General features: G+C 41.9%; 1 protein-coding gene across 1 annotated transcript in view; it reads right to left on the reverse strand.

Annotated features, from left to right (window-relative positions):
• lrp2a (low density lipoprotein receptor-related protein 2a) overlaps window positions 1-24,639 on the reverse strand; it is a 404,078-nt gene that overhangs the window by 136,047 nt on the left and 243,392 nt on the right. The window contains 3 exon segments of the mRNA XM_063052409.1: window positions 6,489-6,641; window positions 10,656-11,172; window positions 13,017-13,312. Coding sequence (XP_062908479.1) covers window positions 6,489-6,641; window positions 10,656-11,172; window positions 13,017-13,312 — 966 coding nt within the window.

The raw sequence follows: 24,639 nt of genomic DNA on the forward strand, positions 1-24,639 counted from the left end.
CCCGTTTCCTCAACACCACTTGCCATTTCATTAATCTTCGTATTATCTGCAAACTTGGCATCAAAGTCATCTATTCCATCATCTAAATTATTGATATATAGCATAAAAATAAGTGGTCCCAACACTGACCCCTGTAGAACACTACTAGTCACTGGCAGCCAACCAGAAAAGGACACTTTTATTCCCACTCACTGCCTCTTACCAATCAGCCAGTGTTCTAACCATGCTAGTAACTTTTCTGTAATACCATGGGCTCCTAAATTAGTAAGCAGCCTCATGTCTGGCACCATGTCAAAGGCCTTCTAAAAATTCAAATATACAACATCCACTGCATCCTCTTTATCTATCCTACTAGTAATCTCCTCAAAGACTTCCAACAAGTTTGTGATGCAAGATTTTCCCTTAAGGTAGCTATGCTGACTTTGTCCAATCTGGTCTTGTGTCACCAAGTACTCCATAATCTCATGCTTAATAATTGACTCCAGCATCTTCCCAACCACTGAGGTCAGGCTAACTGGTCTATAATTTCCTTTCTGCTGCCTCCTTCCTTTCTTAAAGGGTGAAGTGACATTTGCAGTTTTCCAGTCCTCCAGAAGCATGCCAGAGTCCACTGATTCTTGAAAGATCGTTATTAATGCCTCCACAATCCCTACCACTACCTCTTTCAGAACTCTAGGGTGTAGTTCAAGTAGTTCAAGTACTTATGTATCTTCAGGTATTTTAGCTTTTTGAGCACCATCTCCCTTGTAATAGTAACTGCACTTACTTCTCTTCCCTCACACACTTCAACACCTGGCACATAGCTAGTGTCTTCCTCAGTGAAGACTGATGCAAAACATTCATTTAGTTCATCTGCTATCTTCTTGTTCCCCATTATTATTTCTCCAGCCTCACTTTCTAACAGTCCTAAATCCACTCTTATCTCTCTTTTTTTTATATACTTGAAAAATCTTTTTCTATTCACCCTGATATTGGTTACTAGTTTGCTTTCATATTTCATCTTTTCCCTCCTAATGATTCTTTTAATTGCTTTCTGGAGGATTTTAAAAGCTTCCCAATCCTCTGTCTACCCACTAATATTTGCTTTGCTCTATGTCCTCTCGTTTGCTTTCACATTAGTTTTGACTTCACTTGTCAGCCACGGTTGTATTATTTTGCCATTTGAGTATTTCTTTGTTTGTTCCAATACATCTATCCTTCACCTTCTTCATTTTTCCCAGAAACTCACGCCATTGCTGCTTTGCTGTCATCCCTACCAGCATATCCTTGCAGTTTACTTTGGCCAGCTCCTGTCTCATACCACCGTAATTTTCCATACGCCACTGAAATACTGCTGTGTCAGACTTTACCTTCTCTCTATCAAATTTCAAGTTGAACTCAATCATATTATGATCACTGCCTCCTACGGGTTCCTTTATGTTAAGCTCCCTAATCGCCTCCTGTTCATTACATAACACCCAATCCAGCATAGCTGATCCCCAAGTAGGCTTAAAGTCAAACTGCTGTAAAAAGTTATCTTGTAGGAATTCAACAAACTCACTCTCTTGAGATCCATTACCAACCTGATTTTCCCAATCTATTTGCACCTTAAAATTTCCCATGACCATCATAACATTGCCCTTTTGATTAGCCTTTTCTATTTCCTGCTGTAAACTGTGGTCCACAGCCCAGCGACTGTTTGTAGGTCTGTCTTTTTACCCTTGCAGCTTCTAAAATCAACCCACAAGATTTCAACAGCTTCTGATCCTATCTCACATCTTCCTAATAATTAGATGCCATTTCTTACCAGCAGAGCCATGCCTCCCCCTCTACCTTTCTATCCCTCTGATACAATGTGTAACCTTGGATATTCAGCACCCAACTACAAGCAACCTCAGCCATGATTCAGTGTTGGCCACAACATCATACCTGACAATCTGTAAAAGTGCAACAAGATCATCCGCCTTATTTCTTATACTCTGAGCACTGAGCTATAACACTTTGAGTACTGTATTTGCCACCTTTTTTGATTCTGCATTCCTTGTACACTGATACTCACCCAGCTGGCTGCAATTTTGTCCTATCATTTGCTTGCCCTTCCTTACAGGCTGACTGCACGCAATCATTGCTTTTCTACCATCTGTCCTATCCTGAGTCCCTTCACCCTTGTTCCCATCAACCTGCCAAATTAGTTTAAACCCTCCCCAACAGCATTTTTCCGCCAAATCATCCTGTTTCTACCCTCACTGGTGCATGGCACAGGCAGCAATCCAGAAATGACTACTCCGGAGGTCCTGCTTCTCAGCTTTCTGCCTAATTCTCTAAATTCTCTTTTCAGCCCCTCTTTGCTTTTCCTTTTTAAGTCATCAGCACCAATATCTACCAAGACATCTGGCTGCTCTATCTCCCGCACCAAAATGCTGTCATTGCATCTGAGACATCCTGACCCTGGCACCAGGAGGTAACATACCATCCACGGAACCTCCTGTCTGTTCCTCTGACTATTGAGTCCCCTATCACCACTGCTCCCCTCTTTCTTTACTGCACCACGACCCATGCTCAGTGCCAGTAACCAGGTCTCCATGGCACTCCCCTGGGAGGTCATCCCCCTACAACGGTATCCAAAACAGTATACTTATTATTGAGGGGAATGGCCACAGGGGTGCACTGCATTAACCTCTTATTCACCTTCCCATTTCTTCTCCCGACAGTCACCCAGCTACTTCCCTGAAAATGTAAATGAAACATTTTAAAAGAAAATATTGCCCCAAATATTTCAGTCATGAGAAGTAAATGAGGGATCTCTGTTGTCATACACTGAAGCTGACAGCAATTTGAGGATTGTCCTTTGCAAGATGCATTGTCTACGGCCTTTACTCTTGTCAGAGGAAAGTACTTGAATTGATTTAGGTTGCCCTTGTTTCACGTCAGCCCATTCAATCACCCCTGTGCCATAAATCTCTGTAAGTCAATTATTTCTGAATTGAATTGAATTGACTTTATTACTTACATCCTTCATATGCAAATACATATAAAATCTTTACCTTATGTCTCTGTCTAAATGTGCAATGTGACACCACAGTTTTGAGAGACCAAAGGTCATATTCAATTGATAGTCACAGGTAGAAGGCAAGTAGGCCTTCTCTTTGCCAAGATCCTTGTGGGAAGCCCTCTTGGAGGTCAGCAGCACATATCATTGCTTCTCTACTAACCAGAGATTTTTCACCCTTTCTTTAAAATTGCCACTGAATGTATTTGTTTTTCACACAAGGAGTCATTGGTATAATTCTGAAGACGTGTAACTCGGGTGGTTGATAGTTGGGTTGAGTTGAGCTGTTCTCTGATGTTGGCAATTTACTTGCAAATGTTTCATCACCACGCGAGGTGACATATTCAGTGCACTGTTGATTTACGAGCCGATCCAAACAAAATTCCAGACCACAACGCATGAAGTTTGCTACACGGCCAATCAGCAATGAGATTTCCTCCCCACATCGCAAGTGACTTTCCAAAATGATGTTGAATCAGCAGACTGAAAAGTATATAAAGACCAAGCACTTGGAGGACACACCACAATCAACAGCGCACTGAAGATGTCTCCTCGTATGGTAATGAAACACTTGTAAGTAAATTGACATGGTCAGAGGACAAGGCAACCCAACTAGTAACAGATATCTGGAATGAGTTGCCAGAGGAGGGGATGGAGATTGATTCAAGATTCAAGATTGTGTAACGTCATTTCCAGTAGACGAGTATAAAGGAGAATGACATAATTATTACTCCAAATCTGATGCAGCACAAAAACAACACAATAAGATAAAGAACACAATAATTAAAAAAACACAATAAATATAAATACATAAGATAGCTTAATTAGATTGATTGTATTTCCATAAAGTAACGCTAGGCACAGGAATGTCTGTACATAAAGTGACTGTCAGGAAATGATAAAGTAGTGGTGGTTGGGGGTGTGGAGGGGTGGATTAGTGGGTGGAGGTGTTGGTCAGCCTTACTGCCTGGGAAAAATAACTGTTTTTGAGTCTAGTGGTTCTGGCATGGATGCTACATAGCCTCCTCTCTGATGGGAGTGGGACAAATGGGTGGGATCCTGCATGATATCATTGGCTTTTTTCTGGCACCTTCCTGTATATATGTCCTTGATGGCGGGTAGGCTGGTGCCGGTGATGTGTTTTGACTATTCATAGCCCAAGTTCAAGTCAAGTCAAATTTATGTAAGGGGTTTCTTCTTTTATGTTACTGCTAAGGCTAAAAAATGTCTTCTTTGTTACGTTATAATAAAATGGCTTCTCTGTACTGTTAACTGCTGAGACAGTGGTTCTCTATAGCAGCTTGTTTGGGTTATAATTACTGATAACGGGAATTGTATTTATTTGCTAACCAATTGGGATAGATGTTATTCTTTCTTGTGTGTGAAAGCTATTGTTTTTTGCTGGCTTTGGGCAGAAGGTGCGATGGGGACAGAGAGAGGAGACGCGACCCGAGAGATGCTGTAAGCTGGGTGACGGAATGGACCCCGAGTGGGAGTCCGAGGCCCAGGGTCTTCGGCGAGGAGAGGAGACACGGACAGACTCGAGTACAATGTTTGGTCGATCACCGAGGGTGGTCCCATTCGTGGGTCGGTAGAGCTTGGAGGGCATCGACTGGAGGAAGGGGGACCCGGTTCTGTAAGAGCTCCAACAATGTGTGCACATACTGGTTAATAATAATGGCGCTTTTTTCTTTTTTGAAACAGTTAAACAGTTCTTATTTTGTTCCTTTCCTATCTGCATAGTCAAAGTAAGAGTTATAATGGATTCAGGGGGGCCAGATAGGGCAACTTCAGACTTGCCTTCATTCAGCTGAAGGAAGTTTTGTGCCAACCAACACTTTATGTCCTCATGGCAGTTCATGAGGCTGACTAGGTTTGACTGGTCGTTTGGTTTCAAGGGGAGATAAAGTTGTGTGTCGACAGCATAACAATGGAAGGAAATGTCGTGTTTTTGAATGATTTGGCCGAGGGGAAGCCTGTATATAGAGAAAAGAATGGGACCTAGGATGGAACCTTGTGGAACCCGGCAGGAAAAACTAGCTGGAGAAGAGGAAAATTTGCCTATGTTGACGGCGAAGCTTCTATTTTTGAGGTAGAGATGTGAACCAGTTCAAGGCAGTGTCATCAACACCAACCCCATATTGGAGACGGTCTATTAAAATGGCATGATCCACAGTATTGAATGCTGCACTGAGGTCAAGAAGAATTAGGATGGCAGAGTCACCTGAGTCAGTAGAGAGGTGGAGATCATTGTACACTTTCAGCAGGGCAGACTCTGTGCTATGACAAGTCTTAAAACCTGACTGAAATCTCTCTAAGATGTTGTTTTAGTATAGGTAGGGCAGCAATTGACTAAGAATAACCTTTTTGACAACCTTTGAGAGGAATGGAAGTTTAGAAATAGGTCTGTAGTTACTAGGTAAGGTAGGGTCCAAGTTGGGTTTTTTCAGGAGGGGCTGGACCAGATCTCTTCAGCCTCCTCAGAAAGCAGATGGGTTGGTGAGCATTCCTGATTGCATGGAATGTGCTCTGGAACTGTGAGAGGTTGTACAAGATGTGCACTCCCAGGTGTGTGAAACCTCCTCGCAGTTTCCACTGCTGTGCCACCGATGTAAGGGGGTAAGATCAGAGCAACACTTAGCAGGCATCTGGACAGGTACTTGAATGAGCAGCGCATTGAGTGATATGGAGTTAATTCAGGTAAGTGGCATTAGTATAGATAGGCATAATTGTTAGTATAGATGTGTTGGGCCAAAGGGCTTATTTCTAAGTTGTACAACTCTATGAATCTATTGTTTCTGATAGGTCTTGTGTTCCAAGGCATGCAGATGGGTTATATGAGAAATACGTTAATTATATAGCTTCCCACTGTTGGAACTCTGTTTAATTTCTGATCCTTGGGTTCTTCCAGGAGTCAAAAATGGCAAGTAGCCTTAATTTCAAGATTTCAGTTTATTTTAGAGTACAAACCAACATACAAATATAAAACAAACTAAATAAAGAGGTGAGAAATGTTGCTAAGAGGGGAATCAATGTTAAGGAGTGTAAGGAATAAAAAGAAAATAAAGAAAAGCAAGAAAGAAAAGATGGTGCTTCTGAAAAATCTGTCACTTTTATAGATAAAATAAAGAAAATGTCTTAGATATGAATAAATTAATAGGCCATATAATAAAAACTCTTACATCATGTGGGTAATGAAAAGTGAGAAAGGTGATAAACCGTTAGTTTAGCTGCCATGCCACTTTCTGCCAATGAGCATGAAAAATGCTCAGGTTAAAAAGTACAAATCTTAAACAAAGTATTATTGAAATAAACAGTGGTTTCCATCACTACATAGGCACAGTTTTCATAGAATCTGTTAACAATATAACTTCTCACGTAAGCACAGTTTCCATAGAATCACTACTTGCTCCCAAGGCAAAAACTTCACTTTTTTATTTTTAATTAATTGGTCCCTTACCCATATTTTGGATGAACCACAATGGCACGTGGGTTCCTAAAGCAGTATATGCCATTTGTATCCAGACAGTGCTCAGCCAGCTTTTTACGAAAGCGTCCATCCATTTCAGCAACGTTAAGGTTACTTCCATACAGATCAACCCAGTACAATTTCCTAATCAATCGAAGAACTGTCAATTAGTTATTCAAGAGTTTCTAGTAGAAATCCACAGAAAATTTGTCTCTATATATACTGTATACTGACAAAAAGAATAAGTTACACCTTTATGGGGAAGGAATGGGTAAAAAGAAGTAGTGCAACACAGCAGTGTAATGGTTAGCGCAACATTCTACAGTACAGGTGACCTGGGTTCAATTCCCACCACTGCCTGTAAGGAGTTTGTACGTTCTCCCTGTGACCATGTGGGTTTCCTCCAGGTGCTCTGGTTTCCTCCCACAATCCAAAGACCTACTGGCTGGTAGGTTAACTGATCACTATAAATTGTCCCATGATTAGGCTAAGAAGACCAGGGGATTGCTGTGCAGCGAGGCTCAAAGGGCCGGAAGGGCCTATTGCACGCTGTATCTCAATAAAAAAATAAATAAATGGAACTAATTTACTGCTTCTTCAAAGGATAACAAGTCACAAGGAGCTAAAGTACTTCCTGAACAATTCTGTAAAAGTGTGAAGAGCTTGATTACTTAGAAGAGCAGGTAATTATCTACAGTACTGTGTAAAAGTCTCAGGCATTCTCACATATATATATGCCAAACACCTCTGCACTGTAGTGTAGTAATTTTATGTATTATACTGTACTGCTACCACAAAAAATCCTAATTTCGTGACAAATTTGATTAATGATAATCCTGATTCTGATATGGGTCTCCATGATGAACCGAGAGCGGGAAGGGACAGGCAGAGGGGAATCATGGTTGGGAAAAAGGGAAGAAGTGGGAAGCACTAGAGAGACAGTCTGTAATGATCAATAAGGAAGGCATAGGAGGTGGGGTAGCACTCTTAATTAAGGATGAGATCAGGGCGATTGTGAGAGACAATATAAGATCTACGGAGCAGAATGTTGAGTCCATCCGGGTAGAGATTAAGAATGGTAAAGGGAAAAAAAAATCACTGGTGGGTATTGTCTATTGGCCACCTAATAAAAATATTGCAATGGCAGAGGCCATTAACCAAGAAATAACTGAGGCTTGTAGAAGAACGGAACGGCAGTTGTTATGGGAGATTTTAACTTCCACATAGATTGGGTGAATCAGGTTGGTCAAGGAAGTCTTGAGGAGGACTTCATAGAATGCATCCGTGATGGCTTTCCTGAGCAGCATGTTAGCGAACATACAAGAGCAAATGCTATCTTAGATTTAGTCCTGTGCAATGAGACAGGTAAGATTAACGATCTTGTTGTCAGGGATCCCCTTGGAAAGAGTGATCATAGTATGATTGAATTTTGCATACAGATGAAGGATGACATAGTTAGATCTCAAACTAGTGTATTATGCTTGAAATAGGGAGACTACAACAGGATGAGGGAAGAGTTGGCTACTGTGGATTGGGAGCATAGGCTATTTGGTAGGACAGTTGAGGAACAGTGGAATACTTTCAAAGAGATTTTCACAGTGCTCAACAAAGTATATTCCAGTCAAGAGTAAGGACAGTAAGTGTTGGGAGAGCCAGCCTTGGATAACAAAGGAAATAAAAGATAGTATCAAATTAAAAGCTCATGTGTAGAAAGTCGCAAAGAGTAGTGGGAGACTGGAGGATTGGGAACTTTAAAAAGCAACAAAGAACAACTAACGAGAAATAAGGAAAGGGAAGATCACTAATGAGACAGTGATGGGCAAACTAGAGGGCCTGAAGGTAGGTAAGTCCCCTGGTCCTGACGGGATGCATCCCAGGGTGCTGAGGGAATTGGCGGAGATTATAGCAGACGCGTTGGTAATCGTTTATCAAAATTCTCTAGACTCTGGGCAGGTCCCAGCGGATTGGAAGACAGCAAATGTCATGCCACTTTTTAATAAAGGATGTAGGCAAAAGACGAGCAACTATAGGCCAGTTAACTTAACATCTGTGGTCGGGAAAATGCTTGAAGCTGTCATTAAGGAAGAAATAGCAAAACATTTAGAAAGGAGTGGTTCCATTAGACAGACGCAGCATGGATTCAGAAAGGGAATGTCCTGTTTGACAAGCTTACTGGAGTTCTTTGAGGACATAATGAGTGCAGTGGATTGAGGGGAACAGGTGGATGTCGTATACTTGGATTTCCAGAAGGCGTTCGATAAGGTGCCGACAAGAGACTTATAAATAAGATACGGATGCATGGAGTCGGAGGAAGTGTGTTGGCATGGATAGTGGATTGGTTAAACAATAGAAGGCAGAGAGTTGGTATAAATGGGTGTTTCTCCGGTTGGCAGTCAGTGGTGAGTGGGGTGCCGCAGGGGTCGGTGCTGTGCCCGCAGATGTTTACCATTTACATTGATGATCTGGAAGAGGGGACTGAGTGTAGTGTAGCAAAATTTGCTGATGACACTAAACTGAGTGGAAAAGCAAATTGTACAGAGGATGTGGAGAGTCTGCAGAGGGATATAGATACGTTAAGTGAGTGCGCCAAGGTCTGGCAAATGGAATACAATGTTGGTAAATGCGAGATCATCCACTTTGGAAGGAATAATAGAAGAGCAGATTATTAATTAAATGGTGAAAGATTGCAGCATGCTGTTATGCAGAGGGACTTGGGAGTGCTTGTGCATGAATCGCAAAAACTTGACTTGCAGGTACAACAGGTTATTAAGAAGGCAAACAGAATGTTGGCCTTCATTGCTAGAGGGATTGAATTCAAGAGCAGGGAGGTTATGCTGCAACTATACAGGGTACTGGTGAGGCCGCACCTGGAGAACTGTGTGCAGTTCTGGTCTCCATACTTGAGGAAGGATATTCTGGCTTTGGAGGCAGTGCAGAGGAGGTTCACCAGGTTGATTCCAGAGATGAAGGGGTTAACCTATGAGGAGAGATTGGGTTGCCTGGGACTCTACTCTCTGGAATTCAGAAGAATGAGAGGGGATCTTAAAGAAACATACAAAATTTTGCAAAGGGATAGATAAGATAGAAGTCGGAAAGTTGTTTCCATTGGTAGGTGACACTAGAACTAGGGGACATTGCCTCAAGATCCAGGGGAGAAGATTTAGGACGGAGGTGAGGAGAAACTGCTTTTCCCAGAAAGTGGTGATTCTGTGGAATTCTCTGCCCAGGGAAGCAGTTGAGGCTTCTTCACTAAATATATTTAAGATTCAGTTAGATAGATTTTTACATAGTGGGGGAATTAAGGGTTATGGGGAAAAGGCAGGTAGATGGAGTTGAGTTTATGGACAGATCAGCCATGATCTCATTGAATGGCTGGGCAGGTTCAATGGCTTGGATGGCCTACTCCTGCTCCTATTTCTCATGTTCTTATGTAAACAAATTGTTTGGAATAAATTGACTGTGCCGAGTATCTCAAGGCTGAGTGTGTTTGCACTCATGCGTTCCCCTGTCCTGGCAATCCTCTTCTCCAACCTGTCCTACAGCACTCCATCCTCACCATTCTCAACATGCTTTGCACCTTATATGTGCCTAAGACTTTTGCACAGTACTGTACATTCAAATACCCCGTCTTACATTCAACTTCTTTATTTATTTAGTACACTGAAATAGCACATGGAATTATGTGCTATTTAATAATATGGAATTATAGCACATCTTCCAAGACCATTTAAAAGTTCCCTCGGACTGATATTGTAAAAATTGCAAACACAAAATAATCTGCAGATGCTGGAGTCAAAGCAACACTCACAACATACTGGAGGAACTCAGCAGGTCGGGCAGCATCCGTGGAAAAGATCGGTCGAGGTTTCAGGCCAGAACCCTTGTTCTGGCCCGAAACGTCGACCGATCTTTTCCACGGATGCTGCCCGACCTGCTGAGTTCCTCCAGTATGTTGTCAGTGTTGTAAAAATTGCACCTGCTCACTGGTGTGTCTCAGATAAAGCTGAGCCAAATCTATACCAACAAAGCAAATTTACAATCAAAGTGTAGCTTCAGGCTGATCGGCATTGTATTTGACTGTCTTTACCAGATGAGATGTTATTGTACAGTTGTGTAACAGCACAGAAGACCCAGGTGTCAGATAACAGGTTATCTTACCTTCCAACCCAATCGACAGCTAGGTCTTCTACTCCAAAATAACCATAGTTGAGGACAGTCTCCTTTTCTGTTCCATTCAGGAATATTCGCTCGAGAACTCCTCGTCCCATATCAGTCCAGTACAATCTTTGCTCCACACTGTCAAAGTCCAATGCTCCCACAAAGATCAACCCTTGTTGAACAAGAGGGTAAGATCCCCCATCAAGGGAAATATTGCGAATGTAGTAGCGATTACTGAAGAGGATATAAGGGGTAATGGCACTATTTTGGCGACAAGTTTTTCCATCAGGTTCTTGAAGATGACCTGGGGCACATTTGCAAATGTATGAGCCTTCTGTGTTTTCACAAATCTGGCTACAGACACTAGGTGTTTCATTACATTCATCAGTGTCTTCACAAGTCTGTCTGTCATCCATGAGGTGGTATCCAGGATGACAAGAGCAGAAAAAATCTATCAATGTATTAGTGCAGTTGTGTGTGCAGTGACTCAACTCAGGGTCATTGCACTCGTCGATACCTGTAGCATAAGAACAAGGAAAATTAACAAGGCATGTTTCACAAACTCAAGAAAATAAGCAGATGCTGTAAATCCAAGCAACACACACAAAATGCTGGAGGAACTCAGCAGGCCAGGCAGCATCTATGGAAAAGAGTAAACAGTCAACGTTTCAGGCTGAGACCTTTCATCAGGACTGGAAAGGAAGGGGAGAAGTAGACTAAGAAGGTGAAGGGAAGGGAGGAAGAAGTACAAGGTAGTCATAGTCATACTTTATTGATCCCGGGGGAAATTGGTTTTTGTTACAGTTGCACCATAAATAATTAAATAGTAATAAAACCATAAATAATTAAATAGTAATATGTAAATTATGCCAGGAAATAAGTCCAGGACCAGTCTAGCGGCTCAGGGTGTCTGACCCTCCAACAGAGGAGTTGTAAAGTTTGATGGCCACAGGCAGGAATGACTTCCTATGACACTCTGTGTTGCAGCTCAGTGGAATGAGTCTCTGGCTGAATGTACTCCTGTGCCCAACCAGTACATTATGTAGTGGATGGGAGACATTGTCCAAGATGGCATGCAACTTGGACAGCATCTTCTTTTCAGACACCACCGTCAGAGAGTCCAGTTCCATCCCCACAACATCACTGGCCTTACGAATGAGTTTGTTGATTCTGTTGGTGTCTGCTGCCCCAGCACACAACAGCAAACATGATTGCATGCAGTAGGTGATAGGAGAGACGGGGGGGGGGGGGGGGTGGGGTGAAGTAAACAGATGGGAAGTGGATTGGTGAAAGAGATAAAGGGCTGGAGGAGGGGGGACCTGATAGGAGAGGATAGAAGACCATTGAAGAAAGGGAAGGGGAGAAGCACCAGGTGATGGGCAGGTAAGGTGAGAAATGGAAACAGGAATGGGGAATATTGAATGAGAGGAGGGGCACAATTACTGGAAGTTTGAGAAATCTCTGTCATACCATCAGGTTGGAGGCAACCCAGATGAAATACAAGGTGTGGGTATTCCAAGCTGAGTGTGGCCTCATCACAGCATTAGAGGAGATCATGGACTGACATGTCAGAATGGACTTGGGAAAAAGAATTGAAATAAGTGGCTACTGGGAGGTTCCACTTTTTCTGGCAGACGGAGCGTAGGTGCTCAGTGAAGCAGTCTCCCAAACTACGTCGAATCTCACCGATATACAGGAGGCCACACCAGGAGCAATGGTTACAGCAGATGACCCCAACAGACTCACAGGTGAAGTGTCACCTCACCTGGAAGGACTGCTTGGGGCACTCAAAGGTAGTGAGGGAGGAAGTGAAGATATGTTCCAGATGGCTTCCATTAGATCAGGGGTTCCCACCCTGGGATCCTTGGGATAAAAGAGGCTGGGAATCCTTGCATTAGGTATTATATTTATTTATTGTACTGAGAGAAAAAATATCAAAGCACACATTTATTATAGATTCGTAAATTTGCGATGAAGATTTAAAATCACTTCTGTGAGGAACATCCCGCATTAAAATGGATTTAATAATCAAAAAGTGCACAAAATGAAACATTCTTATGTGACATTAAATTACACTTTAATCGAATACATGCAATTCCTCTTGGATGGCTTCAACCAGCAACTTCTATATCATCATGCACTGGAAACCAACTAAAGCTAATATGTAAACTTATCCACACAAAAACAAAGAACTTATAATTGACCCGTTCGCCTTAAGGTAGCTTGTTAAAATATGAAAGCTGTTTGTATTTTGAAGATCCCATCAAACTTATAGTACAATTACTTATGACCACTGAATAATTCTGGAATGAATCAGCTACATATTCAGAATGCAAAGACTCTTAAATCCCAAATACATACCGCATGTACTCTCATCACTATTGTCTGAACAATCATCCTCCTGGTTGCACAGCTTGACACTTTCAATACAACGTCCATTGTTACATTTGTAATGTTGTGGAGCGCATGTTGGCTCAGAGGTCAGACACTGCTGCTTGACTTCATCAGACATATCGCCACAATTATTATTACCATCACAGACCAATAACTTTGAAATGCAGTGGCCATTTTGGCAGGTAAACTGGTGCTGGGAGCAAGACGGGTAAGTACATCCTCGTTCATCACTTGCATCACCACAGTCATTCCTACGGTCACACCTGTGGTCACAATCAATAAGGAACTGTGAAATTATTATCCATGTCCCTCAATAATCAAAGCTACTAGATTATTTTTTGTTAAAATATAGCCTGCATTATTAAACGTGTGCATTTGTATATTATACTTATATGATTATCTTCTGTAATATTTACCTTAGTTGCAGTAGGACAGACATTCTCAATTGAAATGAGTCAAATCAAGTTAAAGACATTAATAAAGTTCAATCTCAAATGTATTGCTTAAATCTGCAGATCTAATCATCTAATAGATATTAAAATTGTTAGAAGAGTAAAGAAATGAATCTTAACTAAAAAAGTATTGAAAGTGCAAAGAAAATCTGATCATCTGGTTGTCCTCCTACGTGCATTCAGGCAGAGGCTTAAGAGCAAGGCACCAGAGGTAATGGCAACAAAGAGGCAGGGGAACAGATTTGGGATGGCGTTGAGTCGGTAGATTGTGCCATGTTCAAGGACTCATCACAGGATCTGAATTAATTCACCAGGGTTGTCATGGACTTTATAATGACACAGTTGGACGAGTGTGTCCTCATAAAATCTTCCAGAGTCTTTTCCAAACCGAACCCTGGGTGAACCAAGAGATCCACAATCTGCTGAGGGAGAAATCAGTAATGTTCAGGTCTGGTGACCAAGATCAAGACAAGAGGTCCAGTATGATCTTGGAAAACCAGATCACATGCGAAGTGGAAATTCTGAGCCAAACTTGAATCACAGAAGGATGCCCGACATCTGTGGCAGGGCTTGAAGTCTACCAGCTCCCTCAAAGTAAAACCAAACGACATATGTGACAACAAGGTTTTGCTTCCAGATGAGCTCGATGGCTTTTATAGTCGCTTTGACCATCAAAACATGGAGGAACTTCCATAAACTTCCACAGCCCTGAGGTCCCTGTGATTTTAATTTCTGGGGCTGATGTGAGAGAATCCTTCAGGATGGGGAACCCATGAAAATGATCCAGTCCAGACAGGATACCTGGCCGAGTATCAAAGACCCGCGTTGATCAACTGGCTAGAGTGTTCACCGAGATCTTTAACCTTTCAGTTCGGCAGTCTAAGTACCCACTTGCTCCAAGCAAGCTTTGATTATCCCAATGCCTCAGAATAATGTGGTAACATGCCTCAGTGTCCATCATACAGTAGCACTTACACCCACAGTGATGAAGTGCTTTGAAAGGTTGGTCATGAAGCATATTAACTCCTGCCTGAGCAGAAACTTGGATCCACTCCAATTTGCCTCCTGCCCCAACAGGTTAACAGCAGATGCCATTTCATTGGCTCTTCACTCAGCCCGAGAACACCTGAAAGTGAAGATGCATACAACAGATACAGAAGAATGCTCTTCATTGACAAACAAGAGAAAATCTGCAGATGCTGGAAATCTGAGTAACACACACAGGCTCAGCAGGCCAGGCAGCATCTATGGAAAAGAGCACAGTTGACATTTCAGTCGAAACCCTTCAGCAGCACTGGAGGAAAAAAGTTGAGAAGTATGACCATACACTTCCCGACACTATTACATCTGCCACTTCTTTGCCCATTCTCCTTATCTGTCTAAATTCTTCTGTAGCCTCTCTACTTCCTCAAATCTACCTGCACCCCCACACTTGTAAACTTTGCAACAAAGCCATCAACTCCATCATCCAAATTATTGACATAGAATGTATAAAGAATCAGTCCAACACAGACCCCTGTAGAACACCACTAGTCACCAGCAGCCAGCCAGAAAAGGCTCTCTTTATTCCCACTCTTTGCCTCCTGCCAATCAGCCACTGCTTTACCCATGCTAGAAACTTTCCTGTAGTACCATGGGCTCGTAGCTTGTTAAGCAGCCTCACGAGTGGCACCTTGTCAAAGGCCTTCTGAAAATCCAAGTACACAACAGCAACCAATTCTTTGTCTATCCTGCTTGTTATTTCTTCAACGAATTCCAACAGATTGGTCAAGCACTGTCCGCCAGGAAAAGCAGGATCTCCCAGTGGCCACCCATTTTAATTCCATTTCCCATTCCCATTTCAATACATCCATCCATGGCTCCTCCACTGTCGTGATAAGGCCACACTTAGGTTAGGGGAACAACACCTTATATTCCGTTTGGGTAGCCTCCTATCTGATGTCACGAATATCCATATCTCAAACTTCCAGTAATGCCCCCCTTCACCATTTCCCATCCCCTTTCCCTCTCTCATGTTATCTCCTGGCCCGCCCATCGCCTCTCTCTGGTGGTCCTCCCCCACTTTTTTTCCTTCCATGGCTTTCTACCTCTTTCACCAATCAACTTTTGAGCTCTTTGCTTCAACCCTACCCCTCTATGTTTAACCTATGGCCTGGTGTTTCTCTCTCCCCTCCGTCCACCTTTCAAAACTATTTCTTAGCTTTTTTTCTCCAGTCCTGCTGAACTGTTTCAGCTCAAAATGTCGACTGTGCTTATTTCCATAGCCTGCTGAGTTCCTCCAGCATTTTGCGCATGCTGCTCTTTATTGACTACAGCTTTACATTCAACACTATTATCCCCTCAAAACTAATCTATAAGCTCCAAGACCTAAGCAGTGATACCTCCTTATGCAACTGGATCCTTGATTTCCTCACCTGTAGAGCCCTGTCAGTTCAGATTGGCAATAACATAGAACATAGAATAGTACAGCACAATGTTGTGTCGACCCTCAAACCCTGCTTCCTATATAAACCCCCACCTTAAATTCCTCCATATACCTGTCTAGCAGTCTCTTAAATTTCACTAGTGTATCCGCCTCCACCACCGACTCAAGCAGTGCATTCCACGCACCAACCACTCTCTGAGTGAAAAACCTTCCTCTAATATCCCCCTTGAACTTCCCACCCCTTACCTTAAAGCCACGTCCTCTTGTATTGAGCAGTGGTGCCCTGGGGAAGAGGCACTGGCTATCCACTCAATCTATTCCCTCCACAATCAATAAAGAACAAGTGCACGACAAGGCTGTGTGCTTAGCCCCCAGCTCTACTTGCCTTATACCTGACTACCAGGCTCCAGTACCATATTTAAGTTTGCTAACGACACAACTGTCGTTGGTCGAATACAAGGTGGTAACAAATCAGCACATACAAGGGAGATTGAAAATCTGGCTGAGTGGTGCCATAACAACCTCTCACTCAACGTCAGTAAAACCAAAGAGCTGATTATTGACTTCAGGAGGAAGAAACCTGAGGATCATGAGCCAGTCCTCATCAGACATTTAGAGGCAGAGAGGGTCAGTATCTTTAAATTCCTTGGTGTTATCATTTGAGAGCATTTGTCTTGGGACCAGCATGTAGGTGCTATTACAAATAAGGCACCACAGCACCTCTCCTTGCACATTGAAGATTATCTTGATTGGTTGCAGCAAGGCCTGGTATGGAAACACCAATATCCATGAACTGAAAAATCTACAGAAAGTAGTGGATATAGCCCAGACCATCACGGGAAAAGATCTCCCCAAACTGAGCACGTCTACACGGAGCAGGAAAGCAGCATCCATCATCAGGGACCTCCATCATCCAGACTATGCTCTCTGTTGCTGGCTGTCATTATGAAAGAGGCACAGCAGCCTTAGGACCCACACCACGTTCAGGAACAGTTATTACCTCTAAACCATCAGGTTCCTGAGACAGCATAAATAACTCCACTCCCCTCAACACTGAACTAACTCCACAACCTATGGAAGCACTTTCAAGGACTTTACAATTCATATTGTCAATATTTTTATTATTTATTTATTTGGTATTATTTGTTTTTATGTATTTACACTGATTCTCTCCTTTTGCACGTTGAATGTAAGTCTGACCTTGGCTGCAGGGAGTCGATTATTAAGGATGAGGACTCAGGGTAGTTGGAGGCACATGATGAAACATGCCGTGGTCAGCATGGTTTCCTCAAGGGAAAGTTCTGACAAATCTGTTGGAATTCTTTGAAGAAGTAATAAGCAGGATAGACAACGGAGAATTGGTTGCTGTAGTGTACTTGGATTTTCAGAAGGCCTTTGTCATGGTGCCACACATGAAGTTGCTTAACAAGCTATAAGCCCACAGTATTATAGGAAAGATTTTAGCATGGATAAAGCAGTGGCTGATTGACAGGAGGCAGGGAGTGGGAATAAAGGGAGCCTTTACTGCCAGTGACCAGTGGTGTTCCACAGGGGTCTGTGTTGGGACTGGTTCTTTTTACATTCTATGTCAATGATTTGGATGATGGAGTTGATGGCTTTGTTGCAAAGTTTGCAGACAATATTAAGATAGCTGGAGGGGCAGGTAGATTTGAGGAAGTAAAGAGGCTACAGAGGATTTAGACAGATTAGGAGAATGGGCAAAGAAGTGGCAGATGGAATATAGTATTAGGATGTATATCGTCATGCACTTTTGTAGAAGAAATGAAATAGTTGTATATTTTCTAAATGGAGAGAAAATATTAAAAAGAAACTGAGGCACAAAGGGATTTGGGAGTCATTGTGCCGGATTCCCTAAAGGTTAATTTGTAAGTTTAGTCTGTGGGAAGGAAGGCAATTGCAATGTGAGCATTCATTTCAAAAAGACTAAAATATAATTGAGAATTTATAAAGCACTGTTGATGCTTCAGTTGGAGCATTGTGAGCAGTTTTGAGCTCCTTATCTTGAAAGGATGTGCTGAAACTGGAGAGGGTTCAAAGGAGATTCAAAAATGATTCCAGTATTGAAAGGCTTGTGATATGAAGAGTGTTTGATTGCTCTAAGCCTCTGTTCACTGGAATTCAGAAGAATGAGGGGTGACCTCATTGAAACCTATCAAATGGTGAAAGGCCTTGATAGAGTGGATGTGGAGAGGTCCTATGGTGGGAGAATCTAAGACCAGAGGACACAGCCTCAGAATAAAAGGGAGTCTTTTTAGAATAGAGATGATGAGGAATTTCTTTACCCAGACAGTGGTGAATCTGTGGAATTATTTGCCTCAGGCAGCTGTGCAGGCTGAGCTTTTATGTATATTTAAGGCAGAGGTTGACATATTCTTGATTGGTCAGGACATGAAGGGATATGGGGAGAAGGCAGGAGATTGGGGCTGAAGGAAAATTAGATCAGCCATGATGAAATGGCAGAGCAAACTCAATGGGCCAAAAAGCCCAATTTTGCTACTAAATCTTATGGTCTTATGATTGTTTGCCTGTCTTTGTTTGTACATTGCTTTCCATTGAGTCTATTGTTTTATTTTGTACTTACAGTGAATGTCCACATGAAAATGGATCTCAAGGTAGTATATGGTGGCATATATGTACTTTGATAACAAATTTACTTTGAACTAAGGAAATCAGATGATTTCACTCATCAGGAATATATGTTATGAGGAAACAGGAAACAAGTAAGTTTTTCCTCATTTGAGGGTGAAATGTTGAAGTCATAGTTGTTAGAATCAAGAATGTGAGAGTTAAACCAAATATTTGTATAAAAACTGAAATTATATACTGTATGTGTTAAACAATGTCGTCGATGGGGAAGAGAATAGAGAATTGATAATAGGAAATGTGATATTGGCAGAGACTTTGAACAAATCATTTGTACCTGCATTCACAAGAAAAAGCATTAACAGTGGGAAAAATAGGAAGGAACTTAAAATTGGACTAAAGGCCGCCAATTCTCTGAATTTTATGGTCTGAATTTGATGGTATTAATGAAGTTGCTGGGAGAAGGTTTTAATGGTTCAATGGATCCATTTAATATCACAGAATGTATAGAGTATACAACCTGAAATTCTTACTCTTCACAGACATCCATGAAATAGAAGAAAAATCCTGAAGAATAAATGACAGAAAAAGCGTAAGAACCCCAAAGCCCCCTTCCAATCTTCCAACATTCTGAGAAAGTTCAATGCATTAGAAATCTTCACTGCAATACCCCCTATCCAAGAAAGATATTAGATGCAGGAATATATAGGATAACCAATCTTGTTTTTGGAAAATACTGAAATTATTATTAACATAGTTGTTACAGGACATCAGAATCAGAAATGGGTTTAATATCATCAGCATATGTCATGAATGTTGTCTTTGCAGCAGCAGTACAATGCAGTACATAATAGTAGAGGAAAAACTGAATTACAGTAAGTACATACATAAAATAGTTAAATTAAATTAACGTCAAAATAAAAATTTTAAAAAGTAGTGACGGGTTCAATGCCCATTTAGGATTTAGATGGCAGAGGGGAAAAAGCTGTACCTGAATTATTGAGTATGTGCCTTCAGGCTTTCGTACCTCCATCCTGAGAAGAGGGCATGTCCTGGGTGATTGGGGGTCCTTAATCATGGGCGCCGCCTTTTTGAGGCATCGCTCCTTGAAGATGTCCTGGATACTGCAGAGGCTAGTGCTCACGATGGAGCCAAGATTAGTGCTCTCTACAGCTTATTTTGATCCTGTGCTGTATCCTTCCCCCACCACCCCATGCCAGAAGGTGATGCAGCCGGTTTGAATGCTCTTCACGGTACATCTGTAGGTATTTTGAACATCTTAACACAATACAGAAGAGCCGAAGCAGCTTTTGAAAGGGAAATTATTAGTGATCTTTTGCCCAAAGCAACTCAGTGGGTCAGACAGTATCTGTGATCAGTTGATGTTTTGGATCAAGACCAACGTTCCCTCTAATTTTAGTGACCAGTGTGCACAAAAATCTTGTGCTCTGCAATTTTTTTGCCTGGTGACAACAACATGTGTGCACTGAATAATTTCTTCAATAAAAACAGTATAAATAAAAACCAGTTCTAAAATCTAGAGACAAATCATCGCAAACTCCACGTTGTCAACACTATCTGCATCAGAAACCAGAAAAGGAAATGTGATTGTGCACGATCGTGAAACATACAATAAGATGCCAATGAGGTAGAGGGTGACAACCTTTTGTGTGCAGTTTAGATTCCTTTGTGCATGAGTAGTGAAAGCTGTGCACGCGCATACACCTTGGAGGGAACATTGCTCGAGACTCTCAATCTGGTCCAGATTCTAGTATTTGCAGCCTCTGTTCTCAGCCTCATACATTGACTACAGGTCTTTAAAGAATGTAGCAAATGAGTAGTGCAAAGAGGAATCAATATATGCAGTGCATTTAAATTTCCAGAGAGCATTTTAAATGGTGCCACATAAAAAAGAAGAACTCTTGGCAATAAGGTAAGACATTCCTATAGCATACATAGAGGACTGGCTAACTGACAACAAAAGTCAAGAGAAACAGATACTTTTTATTCTATCAAGTCATAACTCAAAGGGTGCCCCTATTATTTTTTAAATTTATTTAATTTCAATTTTAGCATGAAGAAGGCCCTTCCAGCCCTTCGACCCACATCACTTCAACAATCCCTGACAAACCCTATCAACTCTAACCTAATCACAGGACAATTTATGACCAATTAACCTACTTGGTATGGCTTTGGACTGCAGGAGGAAACGGGAACGCCCAGAGAAAAGCTACACATTCCACAGGGAGGAGGTACAGAGATTCCTTACAGACAGTGCTGGAATTGAACTCCGAACACTTTGAACACTTCAAGCTGCAACAGCGCCATGCTACAGTTGCGCCCACTATTCATGACTTTCTGAGGAACTGAAGCTGTTGTAGCCAAGTTTGCAAATGGTACAAACATAGGTACAAGAACAAGTTACTGGGACACAAGAGTCTGTAGGGAATATACATCAGTTAAGTGAGTGCAGAAAAGTTTAATACTGTAAGAAAATTTAAAGTGATTCATTTTAGTAGATTGAGGTATACCCCAAGGCGGGACCGGACAAGATATACCCCAGGGTACTGTGGGAGGTGATGAAGGAGATTACTGAGCCTCTGGAGATGATCTTTGCATCATCAATAGGGACGGGAGAAGTAGCAGAGGATTGGAAGGTTGCAAATGTTGTTCCCTTGTTCAAGAAAGGGAGTAGAGATAACCCAGGAAATTATAGACCAGTAAGTCTTACTTCAGTGGTGGGCAAGTTGTTGGAAAAGATCCTGAGAGGCAGGATTTATGAGTATTTGGAGAGACATAATCTGATTAGGGATAGTCAGCATGGCTTTGTCAAGGGTAGGTCGTGCCTTGCAAGCCTAATTGTCGCTGCCGCTGCTACTGTGCGATCAAGAATCTCCGGAAGGGAAGGCCCCAAATTCTCAGCTTTGCCTATTGCCTGTTGCCAGGGCCAGGGTCGAAGCGCTCGGCAGAGATGGTGCTCGGTGTCAGCGCGCTGGTCGGAGGCTCAGAGTTTTCAGACGGACTCGGAGTCGGACGCTTCCAGGATGCTGCATTGGCAAGTTTGCAGCGCTGGAGGTTCACCGTCTGCGTGAGATGATGGGACTTTCGAGAGACTTTGAGATTTTTTACCGTGCCCATGGTCTGTTCTTTATCAAATTATGGTATTGCTTTGCACTGTAGTAACTATATGTTATAATTATGTGGTTTTTGTCAGTTTTTCAGTCGGTTTGTCATGTGTTTCTGTGATATCATTCCGGAGAAACATTGTATCATTTCTTAATGCATGCATTACTAAATGACAATAAAAGAGGACTGCGTGTCCTCATAATCTAATCTAATTGAATTCTTTGAGGATGTAACAAAACACATTGATGAAGGTAGAGCAGTGGATTTCACTAAGGCACTTGATAAGGTTTCGCATGCAAGGCTCATTCAGAAAGTAATAAGGCATGGGATCCAAGGAGACCTTGCTTTGTGGATCCAGAATTGGCTTGACCACAGAAGGCAAAGGGTGATTGTGGATAGTTCATAATCTGCATGGAGGACGGTGACCAGTGGTGTTCTACAGGGATCTGTTCTGGGACCCCTCCTCTTCGTGATTTTTATAAATGACCTGGATGAGGAAGTAGAAGGGTGGGTTAGTAAACTTGCTGATGACACAAAGGTTGGGGGTGTTGTGGATAGTCTGGAGGTTTGTCAAGAGATTACAGCGTGACATCGATAGGATGCAGAACTGGGCTGAGAAGTGGCAGATGGAGTTCAACCAAAATAAGCGTGAAGTGGTTCATTACAGTCGGTCAAATTTGAAGACAGAATATAATATTAATGGTACGACTCTAGGCAGTGTGGAAGATCAGCGAGATCTTGGGGTTCGTGTCCATAGGACACTCAAAGCTGCTACACAGGTTGACTGTGTTGTTAAGAAGGCGTATGGTGTGTTGGTCTTCATCAACCATGGGATTGAGTTCAAGAGCCGTGAGGTAATGTTACAGCTCAATAAGTTAGTTAGACCTCACTTGGAGTATTATGTTCAGTTCTGCTCACCTCACTACAGGGAAGATGTGGATACTACAAACAGAGTGCAGAGGAGATTTATAAGGATGTTGCCTAGATTGGAGAGAATGCCTTATGAGAACAGGTTGATTGAACTTGGCCTTTTCTCCTTGGAGCGATGGAGGATGAGAGGTGACCTGATAGAGGTGTATAAGATGATGAACAGCATTGATTGTGTGGATAATACGAGGGAGCCATTAAGGTTCTTGGAAGTAGGTACAAGGGGGATGTCAGAGGTAAGTTTTTTTTACACAGAGTGATGGGTGCCAGTGAAGGTGATAGAGGCAGATACGATAGAGTCATTTATTAGATAGGTACATGGAGCTTAGAAAAATCAGAATCAGAATTATTATCACGGGCATGTGACATGAAATTTGTTAAAACAGCAGCAGCAGTTCAATGCAATACACAATCTAGCAGAGAGAGAGAAAAAATAATAAATAAAGTAAAAAATAATAAATAAGCAAGTAAATCAATTATGTATATTGAATAGATAATTTTAAAATGTGCAAAAACAGAAATACTGTATATTAAAAAAGTGAGGTAGTGTCCAAAGCTTCAAAGTCCATTCAGGAATCAGATGGCAGAGGGGAAGAAGCTGTTTCTGAATCGCTGAGTGTGTGCCTTCAGGCTTCTGTATCTCTCAGTGAGAAAAGGACATGCCCTGGGTGCTGGAGGTCTTTAATAATGGATGCTGCCTCTCTGAGACACTGCTCCCTAAAGATGTCCTGGGTACTTTGTAGGCTAGTGCCCAAGATGGAGCTGACTAGATTTACAACCTTCTGCAGCTTCTTTCGGTCCTGTGTAGTACCCCCTCCATACCAGACAGTGATGCAGCCTGTCAGAATGCTCTCCACGGTATAACTACAGACCCAAATCGCTTCAAATTCCTGAAACGTATAGCCACTGTCTTGCCTTCTTTATGACTACATCAATGTGTTGGGACCAGGTTAGGTCCTCAGAAACTTGAAACTGCTCACTCTCTTCACTTCTGATCCCTCTATGAGGATTGGTGTAAAACAGAGGGCTATGCAGTAGGGAAATTCTAGGCAGTTTCTAGAGTAGGATACATGGTTGGCACAATATTGTGGGCTGAAGGGCCTGTAATGAGCTGCAGATTTCTACGTTTCTACATTACAGTACCAGCGTCCCGGGTTCAATTCCTGCTGCTGTCCGTAAGGAGTTTGTACATTCTCCGCGTGACCGTGTAGAGAGATCTGTTGCTCCGGTTTCCTTCCACAGTCCAAAGACATACTAGTTGGTAGGTTAATTGGTCATTGTAAACTGTCCCATAATCAGACTAGCATTAAATCAGGGGTTGCTGGGCATCAAAGGACCTATTCCACACTATATCTCAATCAATAAATAAACAAACATCATCCGTTTTAGATAGGGTTGAGGGGTACTTTTTTTCTCTCACTGTGTCATGATTCTTTTGATTTTTGAGCAGAAATCTGGAAGCTAATGATTGAATATATTCAAAGCTAAGATAAACAGACTTTTGATTAAGAAGTGGACCTTGAGTCCAGAATCAGATCGGTATGACCTTACTCACTGACTCAAGGGGGCCAGACTGCCTGCGCCTAAGTTTCATTCTAAAACTCTTACTTGGTTATGAAACACACTTATTTGGCACACATGCTTGTATTTTTTTCCAATCTGCTGGACCTTTCAAAAAATGAGCTAACTAAGAAAGGCTGGAAGTAAGAACATTAATGTCTAGAACCCAAAATCTGTTTTTCAGGAGTTCAAAATGTTGACACCTGTTGTGTTGAGTACCAATTTTTTCCCTGCTTTATTGAAAAGATGAACATGTCACATGCACTGCATACCTGACAGATAGAGTTGGTATAATGAAACCATGGAATAATTATGAATTTAAAACAAAAGTGACCGGAAAAAGAAAGAGAATACGAAGCTTAACGTTATCCTCCTAATCCTCGTACTAATCTTTTCTGTTGGCACACAAGATTCTTTTAATCAGATTAAAACTTCAGACGAAGTAGGATTAGGAAATCCATGTATTACCACAAATCACTCCAACAGAATCTACAAA

The sequence above is a fragment of the Mobula hypostoma genome, chromosome 6, assembly GCF_963921235.1.
Source record: "Mobula hypostoma chromosome 6, sMobHyp1.1, whole genome shotgun sequence".
Classification (NCBI taxonomy): Eukaryota; Metazoa; Chordata; class Chondrichthyes; order Myliobatiformes; family Myliobatidae; genus Mobula; species Mobula hypostoma.